We start from the raw sequence: 23421 nt of genomic DNA on the forward strand, positions 1-23421 counted from the left end.
AAAAAGGAGATTTGATTTGATTATATGGTATTTCATAAAAAAATAACAATAAACAATAACAATATTGTTAAATATATTGTTATTATTATTAAATATATATAGCATATCGGGAGTAAAAAGTAGTTAAGATTTTAAAAACAATGTACAAAATAAAATGTTCTTTTATGAATTAAAATTGTCTCTTTTAGCTTATAAATAAAAATTCAATAAAATATATAAAAGATCGATTTAATAATATACAAAAGCTTATTTTCAATTATATTCTGTTTGTCGGTGTATACTTTAGGAGTACAAACTTTCGCGAGCAGAAACTTTCGCGATTTTCGCGAATTTTAGCCCTTTTCTCGAAAGTAAATGTCTTTGAAAATTCTTAATGGGGTCATTCGCGAAAGTTTATGCTCGCGAAATTTTCTTTAAAAAATGGAAATCTAAAAAACTTTGAAATCGTAATAAAAAATAAAATGTTAAGCATATTTCTAGTCTTTGACGCCTTTTTAAAGCCATTAAACAACTGTTTGTATCGGATTCAAGAATAATTTGTCTCAGGTAAGTTATGGCATGTCTCAAAAACCTGAAAATTACCATAATTTTTGGAGGCCATTAGCCGGCAGAAAATGGGGAAACCAATGATTTGCTACGAAGGGTACCATGATGAAGTTTCGCTGTAGGGGTGTTACCTAATTGTTTACGCCTTTATTTTCGCGAAAAACCGCAAAAACTAAAAAATGCTGACGTCAGCAAAACTTGTTTTTTAAATAACTCCAGTTTGGCTAAAGATAGAAGCATGAAATTTGGACTGAAGTTGTATATCATTAAAAGGATCATTTTGCAAAATGAAATTTTTGAAATTTTGCTGATATCAGCACTTAATTGCAGAATTTCGTATTTTGTTGATTTCTGCTGACGAAAGCAAAATTTCGAAAAGTTTTTTTTTGCAAAATGATCCTTTTAATGATATTCAACGTTGGTCCAAATTTCATGTTTCTACCATTAGCCAAACTGGAGATATTTAAAAAACAAGTTTTGCTGACGTCAGCACTTTTTGGTTTTGCGGTTTTTCGCAAAAATAAGGGCGTAAACAATTAGGTAACACCCCTACAGCGAAACTTCATCATGGTACCCTTCGTAGCAAATCATTGGTTTCCCCATTTTCTGCCGGCTAATGGCCTTCAAAAATTATGGTAATTTTCAGGTTTTTGAGACATGCCATAACTTACCCGAGGTAGCTTTTAAGCCAGTTTTCGTTTAGAAATTCTCATTTTTACCAAGTGATTCGCGAAAGTTTATGCTCGCGAAAAACATTTTTCCCTCAAATTTGCGAAAGTAAATGTCGTGAACTTCGATTTTTCGACCTCGCGAAAGTTTGTACGGCTAAATTATAACCCAGAACTAACAGATTTTTTGGTACTAAAATTCCCAATGTAACTGGATGGAAAAACGACCATAAAGAAAATCCATCAGACGTTAGTTCCATTTATACTGAGACGGAAAAAAATTTCTAAGACGTATAGTTTGTAAAATGTGGTCTGTGGTAGAGATTCTAATTTATTGAAATATGAATGGGAAGTACTGTACATTCCTTCATGAGGCTCATTTTTAATTTTGATCATCTCAGACAAACTAATCGTCTCAGTATAAACGGAACTATTTAGGAAAAGTGCAAGGAAAGCAAAGAAACGCAACACAGTAAGCTTTAATGGAAGAAATTTTGGTAGAAAGGAGTTTTGTTACCACCACAATTTATGTGGCTTTTAGTATGAGGTTTACCTTAAAACGATATTTTGAAAACATTGTCTCGAGTCATATCAACGATCTTTGATCTTCGTGTATGGGGAATATCGCGTTGAACGACTTGACGAAGTTGAGGGACGCGATGCTCGGGTATAGTAGGCACTAAAAAAAATAAAGACTATTTGATACAACATTATCAAATTGCAAAAAAAAATAACTTCATCTGGCGGTATCAACAGCCCTTCTAATCAGACCTGGTCTACAGTAAGGTAGAAAAGAAAAGTATTACAATATCCTTACTGTTTTCGATCTTCTTCTGCTTTTTCAAAATATCTTTGAGGTCCACTCTCGCTTGAGCAACTATTCCAAGTATGAGACGTGCTATAATGGTAAAATGACAGTTATTTTAGGGGTGTAAAGCCGAAGTTGTTTTTCGTGAGGTTGGTTTTTTACGCTGGCTCAATTTAGATGCTCCTACATTAAAGAGATGTAGAAATGTACTTACTGTGGTCGTCAATGACGTTTAAGACAGGAGCACTGTCGGTCTGGCAAGATACAGACACCATCTCTACTTTTGGGGTTTGACACTCCTCATTCACCAAGGTAGTACTGGGGTTTTGCGTGCTGCTAAAAATCACATTTCCCATATTGTGCAGATTTAACTGAAATTATTTTTACTGAAAAATAGAGGACTTTTTTTACATAAATTCTTACATAAATCCATCAAATTTTTTGTAAAAGTGGAAAATGCCAGGGTTTTATTTCAGTAATTACAAATCATCATTAACAAAACCCTGGGAAAGGGAATTTTCATCGACTGTGCAAATTTCAATAGGACAGACATAAAAGTGTTGTTTGTACATTTAAAAAAATTAATCATAGAGGAAGAACGTTGTGGGTACTGTTTTATATCGAATAATGCTTGAAAACGGCGACCAAACAAACCATTAAAAATGATTTGTCTCCCATATGAAAAATGGGGATCTCCAAGTTTGGGTAAGGTTTTGTGTCTTCTTTAACAGGTTGACGAATGCAATTTCATAAACAAATCATTAAAAATGATTTGTCTCCCATATGGAATGGGGATATTCTGAACATCGGCAATTCCATGAACAGCACACATGTTGGTAAGAAATGTTGGTAAGAAATGTTCCATACCTTCCCATACTTCAACAACTTTCGGTGATATAAAGCAGTAATGAAGTTTGACTGAAATGTGGTATCCGAATCGAGTTTTGCACATACGATGAAAATTTCCTTATCAATGTCCTATCAAACACAAATATAAAAAACACCCAGCCCAAGATCCAAAAAGCCATTAAAAACAAAACACAAATCATGTACTGTACACTTATATTTACAAACCAACCCTCAAAACCAAAAATAATTTACAATCAATACAAAGGTAACTCATTCGATTAGACCTTGGTATATACAAACGCAAATGTTTTAATTTGTCATTGAGGAAGTAAAAAGCATGATAAAAACGTTTTATAAAAAAGTTTTATTCCGAAAATAAAACCTGAAACCAGTCACTGTTATTTGAATTATATCCTAGGTAAGTAGCTCATGTTTTACTGTGATGTAGGTACATTCAAAGAATCTGGGGGTAGACGATATTTTGTGTGAAGCACCTTTTCTTATATAGCCTTGTCTAAACGAATTACAAACTTGAACTTTAACACAGTCAAAGGCCCGTGTACGTGAAAAAGCTACATAAAGTTGTCCATGGGAGAAACATGGACTTCGAAGAAAGATGCCTACTTTGTCATAAGTCTGTCCCTGGCTTTTGTTTATAGTAACTGCATAAGATAAATGCACTGGGAACTGAACTCTTTTGAGTTGAAAAGGCAAATTTGTATCATTTGGACAAAATGTTATTCTAGGAATAAGAGTCCTTTGGCCTGCATGAAAACCTGTGAGAATCTCAGCGTCAATGATGTTGTCCTGTAAATTGCAAACTTTAAGGCGTGTTCCATTGCAGAGACCATCTTTTAAAGACAAATTTCGCAGCAACATAATTACCGCACCAACTTTAAGATTTAACATATGTTTTGGCATTCCACTTGGAGTCAAAGAGTTTAAAAATTCTTGTGGGTAAAGGTCGATTTCTTCTTGTGTATCACTCACAACAGAATCATAACTGAAATATGTTCTTATATCTCCATGCAGTCTATTCAAAATAGATTAATTTCAAGAGCCTCATCATTTGTTGGTGTAAGAATTACTCTTTTAGTAAGGTCGTCTTGATTATCGAAGTCCCCAAAGATATATGGAATTAAATCTGAGTCTTTTGGAACAGTACATTCATCAGGGATTTGAATACAACCTTGATAAGGCTCGTTTTCTTTGACTGGAAGTGTACTCCCACCTAGCTCCAAAAGGGAATTGGAAAATTCTTGTTCACCTTGACCTGCACGCATATTTTGATTCAAGTGGAATTTTCGGGCTAGGGGCCAAAGACGACTGGTTTTCAAACAACTTTCAACCACCTGAGCAGGACTTCCTCGTTTTACAACAGGAAGTGTTTGTCTAAAGTCACCACCTAACATAACAATTTTTCCAGCAAAAGGTACATCACTGTTACAAATATCTCTAAGCATCCTATCTATTTATTGCCTCGAGGGCATGTTTAGGTATCATACTGGCCTCATCAAATATGAATAGATCTTGGCTTCTCATAAAGTAAGCATGAGTGCTGTTGGGCTTCCCATTACATGAAGAGCCATCATTAACAGGTACTGGCAACTTAAACAGATTGTGACATGTCTTCCCTCCATCAAGAAGGGTAGCAGCAATACCAGTCCAAGAGGAAGTAGAAACAGAAAAAGATTCTGCCCGAGCTGCTTTGATTATATAATTATATGTAAATGTTTTCCCACAACCCCCTGGACCATCAAGAAAGAAAAGTTTTGGACTATGATGGTCATTATTAGACAAAGCTTCAATGACAGCATCGCATCGCTACAATACAATAGTTTGATCATTGTTTAGCAATGGCCTAATTTCCCTGGCTTCTTGACGGTTAGCTTCTGCATCAGGTTGGTCCTGAGCAATCTCAATATTCAGATCAGGTAAATTAAAGTCTTTTAAAGACTTTCCAAATTGATTAAGCATTGCCTCAATATCAGCTAAAGCCATCTGTTCAGCCTGCAATTCAGTGTGTTGGCGTAAGAAGTCTTGCATCATAGCCTGTTTAAAGCTTTCCCAAAGCTCTCCAGGATTGTTTGGCTCACCATGAATGAGAATTGTGCAAAACGTTCTTAGAATTTTGACTGGTGAAGCAACATGGACCACTTCATTCAAAGTCTCCACCCAAATATTATCATGAGCTAGAAGTCCCCTCGCTAAACATGCCTCTCGAAAAGTTGGGTAAGTTTCTCCATCAAAAGTTCTTAAGTATTCAAAGGATATTGCACCGGGAACATGTAACAACAAAACTCTCAGAAAATATCTTTCACCTTCACGTATACTTGCATTGTACATCCGACTGATAACCGTCCCGTGCCCCCGTTCTCTGACCTTCCACCTGTTGCCATGTCTGGATTTAATAAAAACATATTCATAAGGAATGTCAGGATATAAGATTTGCCTGGCTGTAGGATCGTTTTGGTTCAACAAGCAGTCAACATGGTTTCACTACCGCCAGCTCTCTCAGCAGCATTTTCTTCTTCACCCTGCCTAAAATAAACACGCTGAAAATTGGGTAGGTGAACAGCCAACCTAGTGACCGTATGACTTTGAGTGTGCATAGGAAACGCAAATAAACGCCAACATGCTTCTGGAGCAGAAACATATCGTGCATCAAGAAAGGTTTTGATTTCATCATGATCTATTCTCTCTGCTATCTCAATATGAGCTGTATCATGGCCTTTGTAGATGTATTTGTAAAGATATTTGACAGCTTTAATGGACACGCAGGCTTCTAAGTTAATGTGAGCATTATACTTTTTGCACAAATAAGGACAATATGGCACAACCCATCTATTATCAAGATCAAGATTTCTCACCCTCACAGTGCGGCCATTGTCTGGTCTATAATATAAAGGATATCCATCCACATTCATAACTGTACCATCATTAAAAGCTTTTGGAAAACCTTTTGAGCAACTACCATCAACCATACATGGACTACGGTCATTTAAAACACCACAGGGTCCATGAATCATGTTTGATTTGATGATTTCATAAAGTTCAGGTTCAGTTTCAGGATCAGGCAACTGTGCACAAATTAAGCGGTCAATATCATCTGCATTTCTCAATTTAAATTCAGCTGCAAAATGAATCAAAATGTGTGCATGAGGAAGGCCACGCTTCTGGAACTCACATCCACACGGGCAACAACCATTCCAAGAATACCATCCTCCATAATTTCTTTTTTCATGGCACACAACTTCATGCGAAACACTCGAGTAAGTAAATCAGGCCTGTCATGCGCTTTCTGATTGGGAAGTAAGTTCTCAGTTACCTCACGCCATCTAGGATTACACGTGAAAGTCAAGAAAGTATCTGGCTTTCCATGCTTAGAAACTACAGCCATTGCATCCAAGTAAAGCCGGTGCATAGCTCTGGGAGACCCTGAAAACGTCGAAGGCAAAACAATAACATGACCGGCATTCAAGTTTCTTTGTTCTGCAGCATTTTCAAGATGGTCAACTAAACCTTGATAACATTCAGCTCTTAATTGCTGCTGATTGTGACGAAGAAAGTCCAACCTTGAACCTTCAACTTTTGTGGAAGCATCCACTAAAAATTGCTGAAATAGCCTACCTGAAAAATGAAGTGCAGAGAACCCCCTTCGAATAGCTAACCGATAAACATAATGTTCAAGTTGTGTCACATGATTCCTGGTTCTTGTTGCTCTCTCAGCTACGTGAGGCATATTCATATCCCAGCCGAGATCACCTCTTGGAAAAAGTAATGGATAAATAAATGGATCAACTACGCTTGATGTTGATGGTATACTTTGCAAACGATGATTTCGCGGATAAACAACAACATTCCTACCGGCTGGTGGAGCACCATCTTCTCCTGTGAAGATGGCAGCCACCTCTTCATGTAAAGGTGCATTTCCACGCCTTTGATCATGTCCCTCTCTCATAACCATGGATACCCTAGAAACTGCACGGTTTTCAGCTACAGCACGATGTTGTTCCTCTTGTTTGACCTGTTTCATATGCTTAAAAGAAGCAGCATAAGGATTTACTGTTTCAAGAACATCCTGGATGAGAGCCATAGTGGCCCTATTACAATCAACTGCAGATGGATTCTGCATTCTCAAATCTAAAGCATGTGCAGCTTCAATGATATACAATTGAGCATATTGTGGTTGTTCTTCATCAGGAAAAAGAGTACCGTAGCGATGACAAATTTGTCCACAAATTCTAAATGTTGGAGGACCAATACCTGGAGGAGGTCTCAAGTTGGCAGAAAAAGAGCCAAAAGCAAAAGAGTTATTGTAAATACGAATTCTTTTTCGAAACTCCTTGGCCTCATTTGAATTATCAGTGAAAAGATGTTGAAGTTGAGGTGGAAAAGGTTGTAATTGAGGCAGGGAAACTTTTCCTTTAGAACAACACTTGAATTCATCTTCTTTTTCAAATTTCAAGGCCCCACAAAATTCACAGACATGATTGAAAGCTCCTAAGTAGTGTTCATTAGGAAGGGGGTTACCAATGTGAGCTAAATTCAAGCGCCTAGGTCTGCGGTGCCGAGCATTATCGCCTCTACGTCTACGTGCAATTTGAACCTCATTTTCGTTTTCTCGAATATTTCTAATTCGCTCTAGATTTGCTTGCCTCCTTTGACGTCCTTGCTCAATATTTTCATTTGCACGTCGATTTCTTTCATTTTGAGCATTGACATTCCTTCGCCTACGACCTTGTGCTACATTTTCGTTTGCACGCCTATCCCTAGATCGCTCTAATTCAATTTGTCTGCGCTCTTGCGTTTGTTGCTCATTTTCGCTAGCACGCCTGTTCCTAGCACGCTCTAAATCAAGTGGTCTACGCTGCTGAGTCTGTTGCTCATTTTCATTAGCCCGCCTAGCTCTCATTCTTTGAGCATTTCTTTCTCTTCTCTGTTGAGCTTCCTCGGGAGTTTCCATTGGTCTTCCCCTCCATGCATTTTCAGCAGTAGTTCTCCTACCCCTATCAGTAGGCCCCTCAACATCAATCAAGCCATTTTCATTATCTTGGTTCATTTGGGGGAGAGGATTTTTCCTTAAATCTGACCTGGGTCATGAGCTACCTAGGATATAAAAACAAATGATAATATACTTTAGACACAGCTCCAAGAAACAGATAATTTTGTTCTAGCATGCCAGTGATTCATTTCTCCAAAACCATTTCCATTTCTCATTTATCAAGCCAAAAGTTAACATTTCAGTCCAACAGTACCAGCTCCAGCAAAATCAAATTGAAAGTGAATCATTCTAATTTCATCAAAAAAATCAATAGAATTGTGACGGGTGTTGTGTTGTTCAGTATCTTGGTGGATTCGGCCACCAAAACACATTTGAAGAAAATCTAAAATGACCCCCTATTCTGTTTTCAGTTTTTTTAAAGAACCAATCAAAATCATTTCGCGAGTGACGGGTGTTCAATTAATGCGTGAGACTATAGAAAAGATATGATATTTCAAGAAAAATTACCCCCTATTATAGAAAACGGCGCGAATATTGTTTGTGGAGCAAGAACTGGAAGTCATCTTTTGGAAGAACAAAAACATTGCGTTAGAAAACGAAAGTAGAAAACACAGACAAACACACATACAGACTACCACTATTAATATATAGATAAGTTTAAAAAGGATAATAACGACCCAGAGGCTAAACGAGGCTAGAAAGAAGACTTGAGAGTAGTGAAACTACCGGAGTTGAGTAATGAGTATATTGAGTAAATGGCAAAGAGTCTAAAGTGGTTGAAAAGGTCTAAATGTGTATATCTGCCTAAAGCAGCAAAAAGTTTTGTGATAAAAAAAAAAAAAAAAATATTTAGTTAATCTAAGATCTAAGAAAAATAAAATAATGATAAATTAAGATAAATAAACCAGCTGCGCTGGAAGCTCTAGCCGTAAGCTGAGAAAGATGCAAGGATTAGATAAAATAAACAGGTCGGAAATGGAATGCAAAAAGGGGATTCATAATATGCATAACTGTTATATTCTTCGGACATACCCCGAGATTTTCTCTCTATTGCGCGTCATATGAGTGTCACGGGGGCCAAAATTAGCACATAAAGAAAAAAAACGAACTAATTAACTTTAGGGGTGATTTTTCCTAAGGGTAAAATTTGTTTGTGCGAATGGCACCTAAAGAAGCGAAATTAAATTCCGCGAAAATTTCTTCCCATAAACTAAGTTTAATGCTATTTTCTTTTTACTTATTCATGTATGTAACAACGACGAAAACGAACCCATTGTCTACAACAGTGGAGACACCGTTAAAACCAATCGAGGGAACGTACCCACACTATGTCAGACCAAGTTATGAAACGACGAACGGTAATACAACACATTGAAAAGTACACATACATGACGAGGGTTTTGTAGCGCACCGATCCGGATGACTTGCTTTTGCTACTTACGACGGTGTTTTGCAGCTCCCCGAGAAGATTCGTCAACATGACAGTGCAATCACTAAGCAGCATGAACACTAAATATACGACTTTAATCATTTTTTTAAGATTAATCAAACATCATTGAATAATAACTTGATAATTCATGATATTCTTAAATTTGCGTAAGTCTCTTTCCCTGCCGGAGTCGGCGAAAAATCCGGAATTTGCTCTCTATTATTGGTGCTTCCGAAAATTACGCATACCGTAAACAGTCAGGAACTATTGCAAATTAGGATACGTTCGCCGATTCTGGCCTAACTTGGATACGATGGCCTAATTAAGCTAGAAATTCTATCCTTATTAGGCTAGGAAGGAACGAAATTCCAATTTTTGACTTAGATTTCAAGATCCGCGTCAAAATTTAGCTAAAAATGTCAAATTCTTATTTATTCAAGCAAGTTCCACCTGTTTTTTGGGTAAAATTTGAGCGTAGTGAGAAAAGATTCAGTTTTTAGTACTGTGCATGCGTAGTTACACAAAAAAAAGCTCAATGTTATGAGTCACAATGTCTTCTAGGTCATAATCGATTGGCTTAACAACTTCAGATGTTAAGCAGCGAACTCTTTTTGTGATCGGTTCAGCCATGACAAAAAATACAGAAAAACAGGGTTAACCCTCTCTCTCAACACCTTGACTTCTCAAACTAACATTTCGGAACGAAAAGCCACAAGAAACGAAGAAAAATTATCACAACTTTACACTCCGCTCGAAAAAGAGAAAAATTTTTGGTTTAAAATACTCTGCCTAGTCCAAATAACAAGTTCACGTTGTAAAATTGACACGGATTTTACTTGTCCTCAAGATATTTAGGTTTTGAATATATTATATCCTTATTAAGCCATTAATATCCTAACTAGGATATGAATTCTGGCCTAATTAGGCCAACATCCTAAATTGGCTATCATATCCTAATTTGCAATAGTTCCTGACCTGGTAAATGACCGAATAAGCGCCCTCGGCTTCCGTAAAGGGGGCGCTTATTCCGTCAAACCAGGACAGGAGGGTGATGAAGACATTGACATTTAACAATGTAGGTTGTACAAACAGAGAAAAAAAATGAAAACAAAAAGATACCGTCCGTAATTATAAATAATTTAATAAGCGCCCATTCAGCCGCCCCGGCTTGAATAAGCGCCCCCTCACAAAAATTATTTTTAAATAAGCGCCCCATTCGGTCATTTACGGTATCATGAATATATTTTTCTCATTCTCTAAAATGCGTTCATTACGTAAACAAATTAGGACAAAAATGGCGGCCTGGAAGTTAATAAAGACATGTTGCAACATATAAAGTTCACTTTTTAGAAAGAGTGAAAATATATGAAAGCAAGGAGGTAAGTATTTTCAATCAGGTTACAACTTGCTTGTATAAAACTATAAACTTTAAATATTTACATTACTAACCTATAGAGATAAAAAAAACTATCTTTGAAAATGTTTTTAAAGCCTTTGTTTATAGAAGTAATTTTGAAGGACTTTTGAAAAGGTCAATTGAAAAGCAATAAGATCTTTAAAATATTTTCAATGCGTTCAAAACTTAAAAAATAAAACCAACCAGTGGTTTGATAAAAACAATAAGAAAATACAAACAACTTTCTCAAACATCCTGTGTTCTAAACTTGAGAATATAAAATAATCCAACCAGTGGTTTAATAAAAACAATAAGAAAATACAAACAATCTCTAAAAAATATCCTATATTCTAAACTTGAAGATTAACCAGTGATTTGGTAGAAACAGTAAGAAAAACCCAGATTTTTTAAAAACTTTTTGAGAATTATAATTCAAGAAATGAACAAACCAGTTGGTTGCTTGCTCTTCAGGTTGACAATGTTTACCGTTTTTGTCCAGGTCATGAAAAATTACATGTTAAAATAGAGTTATATACAAGCCAGATAAAAATCCTTTCAGAAATCTTTGATGACACTGAATTTAAAGATGAAATCATAATAACCAAGGAATGGTAACAAATACAATAAAAGAACCACTGTGGCAGGCTCGAAAATGTGTGTGTGTCCAGATGTTCTATTAGTCTTCACTTTCGGCACCTTCACTGTCGGTCTGTTCCACGACTTCCACAACTTTTTCAATGGAAATAACTTCATTGGATAATCTCTTTACTTTTATAATAACTTTCATATTCAGAATTTTACACAACATGACATCCGTATCAGTGGGCGAAACACCACATAGCCTTTCCATGAGAACACGATCACAACAGAGTGGAATCCGACCTGCAGCATCTTTCAGCATGAACTTGATAACCGATGTGGTGATAACATCAGATAATGCCAAAGCTTGATCGCAGGTGACACAAGTTGGAATCGAGCGCATGTATACCACCTCATTTTTGCAATGTGGACACAAATTAATGTCTTTCAAAGATGACAAGCTAACACTGGTTATGATTCCTTCTTTGCTTATGGTTGGTATGGCTGGCAAAACAATTGTGTTATCTGCCAATTCATTGTACTCAGAACGGTCTGATGCTTTCAATTTCCTGCATCCACCAAATGTACTGACTGTGATAAAATGTAATCGATAGCATTTATTGATTTGAAACTTACCAACTAAGTTGCCATAAATGGTTAGTTGTTGTGATTCTGGCAAGCTTTTGTCAGTTACCGACAGTTCCTGATATGGAAGCGCATTGTTGCAAGTCCCAGGGATGTCAATATCTGTTATCATAACTTCTAAATGGACACGGCTAAACATATCAACTTCTGTCATAGCCTTTTTGATAGTGCTGATAACTGTAGGTACCCTGCGTTGTTGTTCGAATGGTGGAGTCATCATTATGATCTTGGATTTGCTTGTGTAGGTCAAGTCGCTTGTCCCACCTGATGATTTTGCCAAGTGTGTGATTGTGACACCTTTGTTTAGTGCACTTACAAATGAAGAGTGTTGATGGAGGTCAAACACTACCAGCCTGACTTCTTCTGTTTCTTGGAGAATGTACGCGTCGAAGAATTTGTTTTTCAATGGACTTACATATTCAATGTATCCAACTGCATCACAGAGGTCTAGAAAAAAAGAATAAATCATGATTTAGAGAAAACTTTCACATCATTATACCCATGCCAAAAGCACCAAATTTATTTAGCAAATTATTTGTAATATTTGTAATATCTTAAACCAGACCCGATTAATCGGACTAATCGAACCGATTTTTTAATCGAACTTTGTCGAACTTAATCGAACTTTGTTCATCGAATAGAGTTCGATTAAGTTCGGTAATTGGACTTTATCGAACTCTCACAATTTTAGCTCCAATTCAAGTTCGAATAGTTCGATTAACTGGTTCGATTAGTAATCGAACATGATCGGACATAATCGAACCTTGTCGAACTTATCGAACTCTCACAATTTTCCGCTGAAATGAAAAGTTCGATTAGCTAGACTAATCGAACTCTAGTTGTTCGATTAAGTTCGATTAGTTCGATAATCGAAATGTTCGATTAATCGGGTCTGGCTTAAAACATGTTCTATTTTGTTGTCCTGGCCACATTTTTTGTGCCTTTGAATATGAATTTATTTGAATTCTTTTTTTAAAAACAATGTAAAAGGAAAGACCTTAATATTATGTATAAAATTGGAAATTATTTTTAGGGAATATTTTGAGCAAAAGTTTGCCAAAGCTTCTTTTGAGCAAATTTTTGTTTACTTCACTTCTGACTAATTGCCAGTAATTATGATTTTTTTTAGTAAGCAACCTATTCCATTTTTCAGTTCAGGGATGTGCCTATGTGGTGAGACATTGAATGTTTTGTTATATTTATAAGAACATTCCACATTCATTTAACTTTCAGAAAAGTTGCAAAAATTATTTGGTTTTAACACCAAAACTGGGAAAATCAAAAGGTACAAATTTAAATTGTCTAAGTATGCATGAAAAAGTTATAAGATCTTGTGTTTTTTTTCATGAATTTCTTTTCAGCAGAGGCTGACCATGTATTCTTTAATTTTTGTGAACTTTCAGCCTTAATCTGTTAATGTTCTAATAAGAAAAAAAACGTGTAACAATCCAAGATAACAGCTTGAAGAAGATCCTTACCTTGCTTTTCGTGACCATGTTTTGATCTTTTTCTTGGTGTATTAAAATTTGCCATAATTGTAATCAGAGTAGTTAGAGGCTGAAAGGTGAAAGGTGTCTGCATGGAATGTCGGTCAGTTTGTGAGATGTCCCGCCCAAACTTCGAAGAACGTGGAGTTGGCTCACTGCATGTCTGAATCAGTGGTCAAATCTTTTGTAGATTTTCGGCGTGAAAAAAGAAGAATTTTCATCTTTGTTCGTGTGACCCATACCAAGTGTAATGAGAATTTAAAACTTGATCAACTCGCTAGCAGTGTAGGTGCAGGTGCTGTCATTAATTTTCTCACAACATGATCCAACGCCCTCTTTTAAGCGCCCCTCGAACTAAACGCCTCTTAAGGAGANTTTTAATTTTGTGGATGATTATAATTTTCTTTATAACCTATTGTACAGCACTCACATTGTCGTTTTTGTGTGATGATAGTTGCAAAAGACATTTTCCTCGGCTACTCAATTTTTTATTGTTTTTATATAATGCATTTAATTTTTTAAAGTATTTTTTTTAACAAATGGATATATTAATTTTGTACTCTCTTTCTATATTTTTTATAGTGCATTTTTCATTAAAAATCTTTTTAGTTTATGAATTAATTTATTGATTCAATATTTAGTATTTTATTACTCAATGGAAATTATTTTTATATATTTTTTTGTTCAAAAGTGGATTAAAATTTTATACCAATCAATTTATAGTTTTTTTTAATCAGCTCATTAATTTATACAAAATTTAGATTTACAAATTAAAAAAAATGAACAATAGCAATTAAAAAACCATGAAATAACGGACTAAAACTTTATGTTGGACTGGATTAAAAGTTTGACTGGAAAAATAATGGATCTTTGTATAGTATGATGCTGACACGTACTTTGTTATTCGTTTTGTTGTGATGTTATGTAATCGTGGTTAATAGAATGGATAAATGGACAACCTAAAAAGAAACAATCAAATTATTGATTTATTGGCATCTTGATATAAACAGTTATTTGACTCCTATAAATTCAGCAACTAGATACGCAAAGGTCACAAAAGCACAAGGTTAGTAAGTTTCTTGAAAGACAAGAACCTTGAAGTGTTACTGCTACAAAGTCACATTTTAAGGTTCTTTGTCTTAATAAAATACATACTCATATTATTACATGCTGGTATTTTTTACAGACAGGCGTTATATTATCTTTTGAAGTGACGATCAATCAAGAAATGAACTGATCATGTGTTTTTTCAGAAAGGTATTACAAATGAATTGAGGTGTTCAGTATATCTTTTAAACTAAACTTAAAGTTATTTCTACTTTATTCTTTTATTTTAGATATCAATCAATTGTCTGGGTGATTCACCACCAAGAACGTATTGTTTGTAACCTCATCACTCCAAACTCCAACAAGTTATAAGTAAATAAATGGTGAAAAATGCAATCAGGTATGTGTTTTTTTATAAGCATACTATTTTTGGGAAACAGGCTTAGTAAAATTTTCATATCATACTCATAGTCCTGTAGAATTTGGAGTCAACCTAGAAAAAATTATTATAAAAGGTTTCTATATACCGTTGGAAAGATAATTTCATCAGCTTTCGAATGCCGAATATGGTCATTTTTTTCCTCTTGGGCAAAAGAAGTTATGACCCAAAGAATGAGAGGGGTCTTTTTAGGTAGCGAGCCCTTAGAAACGTCAATTTTAAAGTTTTAAATTAATTTATTTTGACTGTTTCGTCTGATAGAGCTCGAAGAGTAGATGTCTAAAATGGGGTCATTTTTAAAAATAATGTGTCGGACAAAATTTAAAAGTCAAATATCTCGAGATCTAGACATGCAATCTCAACAAACTATACCTTTAATCGACAGTACTCATAGAGGAGCTTCTGTTGAAAATGATTTTAACCCCTCATTCATCTCTAAAAACTGCTGACGTCAGCAAGAAAAACTACCATGTTTAAGCAATTTTGGTCATTTTCTTGGGATGTGGTTGACAGATTTTACAAATGACACCATTTTAGACATCTACTCTTCGAGCTCTATCAGATGGAACAGTCAAAATAAATTAATTTAAAACTTTAAAATTGACGTTTCTAAGGGCTCGCTACCTAAAAAGACCCCTCTCATTCTTTGGGTCATAACTTTTTTTACCCAAGAGGAAAAAAATGACCATATTTGGCATTCGAAAGCTGATGAAATTATCTTTCCAACGGTATATTGAAACCTTTTATAAGAATTTTTTCTAGGTTGACTCCAAATTCTACAGGACTATGAGTATGATATGAAAATTTTACTAAGCCTGTTTCCCAAAAATAGTATGCTTATAAAAAAACACATACCTGATTGCATTTTTCACCATTTATTTACTTATAACTTGTTGGAGTTTGGAGTGATGAGGTTACAAACAATACGTTCTTGGTGGTGAATCACCCAGACAATTGATTGATATCTAAAATAAAAGAATAAAGTAGAAATAACTTTAAGTTTAGTTTAAAAGATATACTGAACACCTCAATTCATTTGTAATACTTTTCTGAAAAAACACATGATCAGTTCATTTCTTGATTGATCGTCACTTCAAAAGATAATATAACGCCTGTCTGTAAAAAATACCAGCATGTAATAATATGAGTATGTATTTTATTAAACCTTGTGCTTATGTGACCTTTGCGTATCTAGTTGCTGAATTTATAGGAGTCAAATAACTGTTTATATCAAGATGCCAATAAATCAATAATTTGATTGTTTCTTTTTAGGTTGTCCATTTATCCATTCTATTAACCACGATTACATAACATCACAACAAAACGAATAACAAAGTACGTGTCAGCATCATACTATACAAAGATCCATTATTTTTCCAGTCAAACTTTTAATCCAGTCCAACATAAAGTTTTAGTCCGTTATTTCATGGTTTTTTAATTGCTATTGTTCATTTTTTTTAATTTGTAAATCTAAATTTTGTATAAATTAATGAGCTGATTAAAAAAAACTATAAATTGATTGGTATAAAATTTTAATCCACTTTTGAACAAAAAAATATATAAAAATAATTTCCATTGAGTAATAAAATACTAAATATTGAATCAATAAATTAATTCATAAACTAAAAAGATTTTTAATGAAAAATGCACTATAAAAAATATAGAAAGAGAGTACAAAATTAATATATCCATTTGTTAAAAAAAATACTTTAAAAAATTAAATGCATTATATAAAAACAATAAAAAATTGAGTAGCCGAGGAAAATGTCTTTTGCAACTATCATCACACAAAAACGACAATGTGAGTGCTGTACAATAGGTTATAAAGAAAATTATAATCATCCACAAAATTAAAATTCACACCAAGCAAGTTTCTTTCCGTATTAATAAGACAAATTCCTCTTTTTCAGTTTTAGTCTCTCTATATGATAGATACGTAAGGGATTCAAAATTAAACACAATAAGCTATGATTATTTATTTATACATGCACTGAATACATGATATGAACAAGAGAACTTTTATTCTTCTCATGAAAATTTTTGTATCCCTTATGTATCCCATCATCCATACTCTACATCCCTCCCTCCCATGTCAAACAATAGGCCAAAACAATGTTAAGTGGGCTAAACATATCTAATACATCAAGAATCATTCAAAATAGTGAAACAAACTCCATCGTGATCAGAGAAATAAATATCTTTTATAAAGCATTTCACTTCTCTCTGACTTATAAAACTTGTTTTTATATAAACATGGTCAAGAAGCCCACCAGCAAGATGAGTTGGTTCATTCACTATCATTTTGTATGAAGAAAGTATTTCATTTAAGTCTTGATTGGTAGGATCTAGTGCATCAATATTGAAATCGCCCACAATAATGTCTACACCATCATAGCTTATAAGTTGCAATAGATCTTCATAAAAAGTGTTTCTTGAAGAATTAGGTGGTCTGTACAAGAGTAAAAGGGTAATAGGTTGACTAATAAATGACTCTTTTTTTAATTTAATCAATGTGTAGCCAGCTGCTTTATTACACTCCAAAATTTGAATTGAAGAGTTTGAACAATATGCAGTGTTTTGAAAGCGATTAATTGAATTGTTGTTATACTCTATATTAAAACCATTTAATGTTTGATCAATTTCATTAGTATCACTTGTAGGTGATAGTTGAGTTTCAGTAAGACATAATAAGTCACTGTTCATTAGATTTTCTGACTTTTTTAGGTCAACAGCATGTTTATTCATTGAGCGAATATTAAGAAGGGAGATATGTAAACAATTGGAAGAGGTCGAAACAGATGAAAAACTTTTTGAAAACAACAATTTTTTCTCAAACGCTCGTATTCAAGTCCCGCTTCAGTGTTTACTCTGATAGCATTTCTATTATATTCACCAATTAAGAATAGTCCATTCATGTCAGTCACCCTTGACAAATTAACATACATTTGACCTTCATTGAAATATCTTTGACCAAATAATTCAAAGCTTACAACTGCTGACTGAAGTGTTAGCCCTTGGACTTTGTGGCTAGTACATGCATACGACAGTGTGGAAATTGTGTTCTACGAACCATTAATGACTTTTTATTATATTTTCTTGTATCAAAGGTAGATTCTGCTCTTTCGATCAAAGTCCAATTATTTTCTCTGCATACACTATCCAAATTGGACCCTTTTTTACCTGCATTGTCATCATCAAGTTTTATATAGATACCTGAAAGTTTATTATTGCAATTAAATTTGAATCTCATGACTGTTCCAACTTGTCCATTGACTAATCTATCAGCAATGTCAATATTTTTTGAAATAAAAACACGAGCACCTTCTTTAATTTCAATAATACGAGCTAGCCCACCTGTATCTCTTGCTTTGGCATTTTCAATAAATTTCAAATCACTATTTGTTAAATGCTTTGGCACCTCATCTTGTGCAAAAATTATATGTTTTTCAGTCTGTAATTTATCAAGCATTTGCAAATTGTACGAATCTACTGGTTTATTTTCTGCATAAATATGAGTTATATTAGCAGGATAATCTGGATTGCAATTTGTAATAAACCTAGATTTCAGAAGTTCTTTTTTTTCTTTATCAAGTTCACCTAAACGCACTTGATTTAATAGGTCTACAAAATCTATATCATCTCTCTGTCTCATGACCTCAGTTAATTCTGCTATTTGGAAACTTCTCCATAATTCAAATCCAACAATACTTTGCATAGAGGAACAATCGGCTTTGTAAATTGGATCTCTAAAAATTGGTGGCAGTTGATATAAATCACCACAGACTAAGACCGACTTTCCACCAAAAGGTTTATCAGAACTGAATATTTCACGTAACCTTGAATCAATATTTCTAAATAATCGACTAGGGACCATGGAAATCTCATCTATCATTATAATCTCAACACAAGCAAGTTTTTTTTGCAAATTTTGTTTAGACATTGCATTCAAGGGAAATAGTTTTTTTGTTGGAATAATTAAACCAGTATGAATTGTGGTTCCATTGACATTGATAGCTGCTACACCTGTTGGTGCAAGCACAAGAATCCTTTGTTTAGTAGGTTCTCCCCCTTTGTACATTAAAAGCTTTGACAATGAGTGATAAATTGTTGTAAGTAAATGGGATTTTCCCACGCCTCCGCCACCAGTTAAAAAGATATGGAATGGCTCTATAATTTTAGGAACTTTGCACGAAAGATATTTGACAAACTCTCTGCCCCATTTGTGTATAACATCGAAAACTTCTCTTTGTTGATGATTGAGAGATCTTATTCTTGTATTAATTTCATTGTCTGGGAGTAAGATCGATTCCATTGGTATTGCTGCTCTAAGCTGAGCTGTGTCTTCATTGTTTTCATCCTCTGACTCATCATTATTATTATCCCCAGAATTATTTTGAAGCTCAGCGTTTGTTTCATCATTTTCCTGCTGTTCAAAGTCGTTCATATTGAGAATCATGTCAGTTCTAAATCTTTGCAATGCATCATTTACTAGACCTGCATATGGTTCAATTAATGCTCGATTTTCTTCAATTGTCTCAATAACACCTGGCTCTAATAATTTTGCTGTGTAAGTGTTATGCTCCTCGGATAACAGTTCTTTTTCATCAAGGAATGGTAAATATAACATCAAAAGATGATGTGCATAATCTTCAGGATGCTTGTTTCTATTAGGCTCATAAAGGCGGAGAATTAGCGGTACTTGGCGACATTTAAGCTTACCTTTCATCGTCCGGAGTCTAACAACTTTTGGATAGCCATTTATTGTTGGATGGTTTGCTTCGATTAATTCGTCTTCAAGTTGATTAGGTTGACAATCATTTTCATCATTTTCTTCTTAAACAACACTGTAAAAGGGTAAGAATTCTGCATAGCACATTTTTGCAACAGACCTATAAACTCCACTTAAACTGATAAACTGATACCTCCCGTTTCGATACATAGGCATGTGCAACTGATTTCATTTGTTCATACTTGTCACCGCCGTTTTCAAAAGCATCTTGAACAGCTTGGTTCATAGCATGAGACACTTCATCTTCTGTTTTGGAGAAATATGCACACATGTAAGATACTATTAGTTACACGGTCTACTCGAGGTGGGATACGGGATATACAGGGTCAGTAAAACCGTATTGGTGGCGAGGCTTGCCGAGTCCCAATACGGTTTTACTGATCCCTGTATATCCCGTATCCCACCTCGAGACGACCGTGCAACGGATTTATCCCGTTGAAGTTCTTTGCATCTTTTCTAAAAGCACGAAAAACTTTCAGAACTATCCATGTAGATACTTACATCAAAAAGCTACAAAGTAAATGTTGTTCAAATTGATACCAGTTAGAAAATAATCTGTCTTCAAACCATCCCCCCTCTTATTCCATCCACCCCGCTTATTAGAATTTAGAAAATTTTCCTACCCCATTGCTTATTCGGACCCCCCCGTCTATTCGGGAGACAAGAGTAGGTATTTAAGTAAGGTATATTCAAGAACAACTTTTTGCCTTTAGTATACTGTTGAAAACCTCTGGGTTAATGCACTACGCGGACTCCTGCCGGAAAGACAGCAACGAACATTTGTATATTTCTTTTCCGTCCTATCGAATCTTTTCCGCAAGAAGTTTACAAATGACCAATTAGATGTCCTTGAAGATCATGTGCATTTGTCTTTGGCACTCTTGGAACGTGACTTCTCGGTGTATTTAAGGGCGAACACACATGTTTGAAAAAGACTTTTTATATAGATTTTTCAATCGCAAATAAAATTATTTTAGCATTCGAATTTCGCAAAACAAAGTACATAGTTGAAGTCTCCATTAAATTTCGCGTTTTTTGATGTATATATGACCAAGGTAATTATTAAGACTTAATTACTAATTCGTGGAAAAATGTAAGAATTCTCCAATTTTCAAAGTGAATTCTTGAATTGCATGAGTAATTTTTCTAATTGGGCATTGAAAATTTGACATTATCTTAAACCCATGTTTTGTAATGTGTTTTCAATAATTCGCATATAAAAGTCTTGATAGGTGAAAGTTTATAATAAAGTTTTGGCGCTCAAAGTTCACTAAAATTCCATGTTTCTACTGACGTAAGCCTTTATAGAGTGAATTCCATTGTTTGGAGCGGATAAAACCTTTGCGAATTGTTAAAATTCTTATTATACTATACACTACTTTTTGTTGAAAGCGAAATTTTCCGAGAGACTACGATACTATCCATGCAATAACGATTTAAAGGTAATTTGGTAGCATTTCGTTGCTGATAAGATTTTACAGACCAATTTTCCAGGTCTCTTTTTGACGTAACGAGCAAACAATGTTTTCAATAGATAATAGAACTATAGAGTTAAATGGAACCTATAGGATATAAAAGACCTATTTAATTAAATTAAAAGAGTACCAAATGTTCAATAGATATAATGAACCTTTAGTAGGTAGATAGCAAACTTCCTTCAGTAAATGGCTTTTAAAAACAGTATTGTTCAAGATTCAAGGGCACCCAAAACTGTTCATTCAACTGCTCTTTTGTTTTCATTATATGAATGGGAATTAAAGAAATGATAACTCTTATTTATGTCTTATTGATTTATATCGTATAATAGCCTCTTTATTTCGACAACCTATACGAAAAAGCCAAGACCCATTAATTTGGTTCTCGTTGTCATAGATACACCCGAATCGGAATTTTAGCCAGAAAGAGAAAAAACTCAAAGAATCAGCCCTTAGATACACCGAGTTGCCAAGTATTTTGTTCAACATAACAACGCATATTTGTCATCACTTTACACAAAATATGAAAAAGTTCGGACCGTTGTATGCAACCTGGATGTACTGTCTGGAGAGATTCAACTCCTGGATTACACGTAGGACAAATAATAAGAACCATATGGAAAGATGTGTGATGGAAACTTATCAGGTGAATAATTCCTATTTTGCCTGCTTTCGGTTTTTTAATCAATGATTGATTCCTTTAATATTGGCATAAGTATAATCGCAGGAGGTATCTTTATAAATGATAAATTTTATTTTAAGCTTAGAGGACCTCTTGACAAATAAACTTCATCTTCAAAAGAAAAAAATTTAAAAGCTGTTTTTAAATAATTTTTAATAAATCCCATATAATTTGTATTTAGCTATTCGACTGGGTCGTACACTGCTCAATTACAAACAAGTTTCCGGAATCATTCGACTCTAAGAACGCTGTGTGCCGGAAGACTCTTGTCAAAACGGGTGAATTTGAAAGAATCACGAAGAAGCGAGCAGATTCGACGTTGACGAATGAATCAGATTTACGCGCTTTGAATGTTCTCCTTTCACCGAAAGATCCAATAAAAAGTGCAACACTCTTAAAAAAAGCCAGCGAACTAAACGAGTACTTCGAAGACTATACAATTAATGTCGGCAGCCATTGTCAGGTCGATGAAAAGACATGTTGTCAAATCGAAAGGATCGTGCAGGTTAATGTCGACGGCAAAAATGTTGTTGTGCTCCATATCAAAACATATAATCTCAACATCGATTCAGAAACAGGTATTCAAAGTAGTTTTAAGACAATCAAATTGAGAAAGTTAGTTTTTCTAGAATTCTAATGAATGGTGTTGTGGTAAAGTTTCTTATAATCTTCTTTTAAACGCCCCTTCTAAAAGGAAAATTGTTTAACAAACTCCTGCTCAAATAAACGCCCCCTTCGAATGAACGCCTCCTCTAGGCGAGAGACATTTACAACTAAAGCAAGGGGTAGGTTTGCTCTAAATATTTGACGTTAGACTCAAATAATTTAATAAACGCCCCCTTCGAATAAACGCCTCTCCTAAAATCGAAAGAATTAAATAAATTCGAAGTAATACGGTATTAGAACCATGAATAAAAAGGATTCTAATGGAAACATTCCTTCCAGAACACATTCAAATCAAAATGATATCGCGTTTTTTTTCAAACAGGACTGTATTATAGACTTAAAGATGCCATTCCAATTCAAAGTGGCTTCACATTACCGAAGTTTGCTGGGGAGCCATCAGTATATGCTTCAGAAGAGGACAAAATATGGCTGCTCTCCATGGCTGGATGATCATTGTTGTTTATAAATTTAAGACGCTTGGCCTGTTCACACTGAATTTCAAAATTTTATATGATTTTCCGATAAAATCGCTCGATTTTAAATCAGAGTCTAAAAAAGTTCTTAACATATTCTTATGTTCACCATTTTGTGAGTATTTTTGTCCATTTTTGTATGAATTAGGATCTTTTTGAGTCCCCTAAAAGCCTTAAAATGTTTTTAAAATTTTGACCATCGAAGCCTTTATATACAGTAGTTCGTTGTTATTTAAAGACGTGTATGATAATAAAATTTTTTCTGTACAATTTTTTTCAAAGATTCATGTTCATTTTCATTTTATTTTCGAAAGATTTAATTCAGATTTTATAATAATTTTGTAACCCTTCATTTTACTCCCCGTTTTGTAACCTTGTCATGTCACCTTGCCATGTCACCTTGTCGTGTCACCTTTTCTCCTTCGCTCTTGTATACAA

At 34.5% G+C, this 23421-nt stretch overlaps 2 protein-coding genes across 2 annotated transcripts; one reads left to right on the forward strand and one right to left on the reverse strand.

Annotated features, from left to right (window-relative positions):
* Positions 1-5345: 5345 nt before the first annotated feature.
* LOC136807494 (uncharacterized) lies at positions 5346-7933 on the reverse strand. Its single transcript, XM_067064078.1, has 2 exons — positions 6091-7933; positions 5346-6004 (listed from the first exon to the last, which is right to left on the reverse strand). Exons 1-2 carry the CDS (start codon positions 7931-7933, stop codon positions 5346-5348), a joined length of 2502 nt encoding a protein of 833 aa, XP_066920179.1.
* A 13698-nt stretch (positions 7934-21631) lies between these two features.
* On the forward strand, positions 21632-22960 carry LOC136807495 (uncharacterized). The gene is made up of 3 exons (XM_067064079.1): positions 21632-21808; positions 22026-22422; positions 22833-22960. The coding sequence occupies exons 1-3, from the start codon at positions 21686-21688 to the stop codon at positions 22958-22960; spliced, it is 648 nt and encodes a 215-aa protein (XP_066920180.1). The 5' UTR covers positions 21632-21685.
* The last annotated feature ends 461 nt before the right edge of the window (positions 22961-23421 follow it).

This window comes from Clytia hemisphaerica, unplaced genomic scaffold, assembly GCF_902728285.1.
Source record: "Clytia hemisphaerica strain Z4C2 unplaced genomic scaffold, Clytia hemisphaerica genome assembly, whole genome shotgun sequence".
NCBI lineage: Eukaryota > Metazoa > Cnidaria > Hydrozoa > Leptothecata > Clytiidae > Clytia > Clytia hemisphaerica.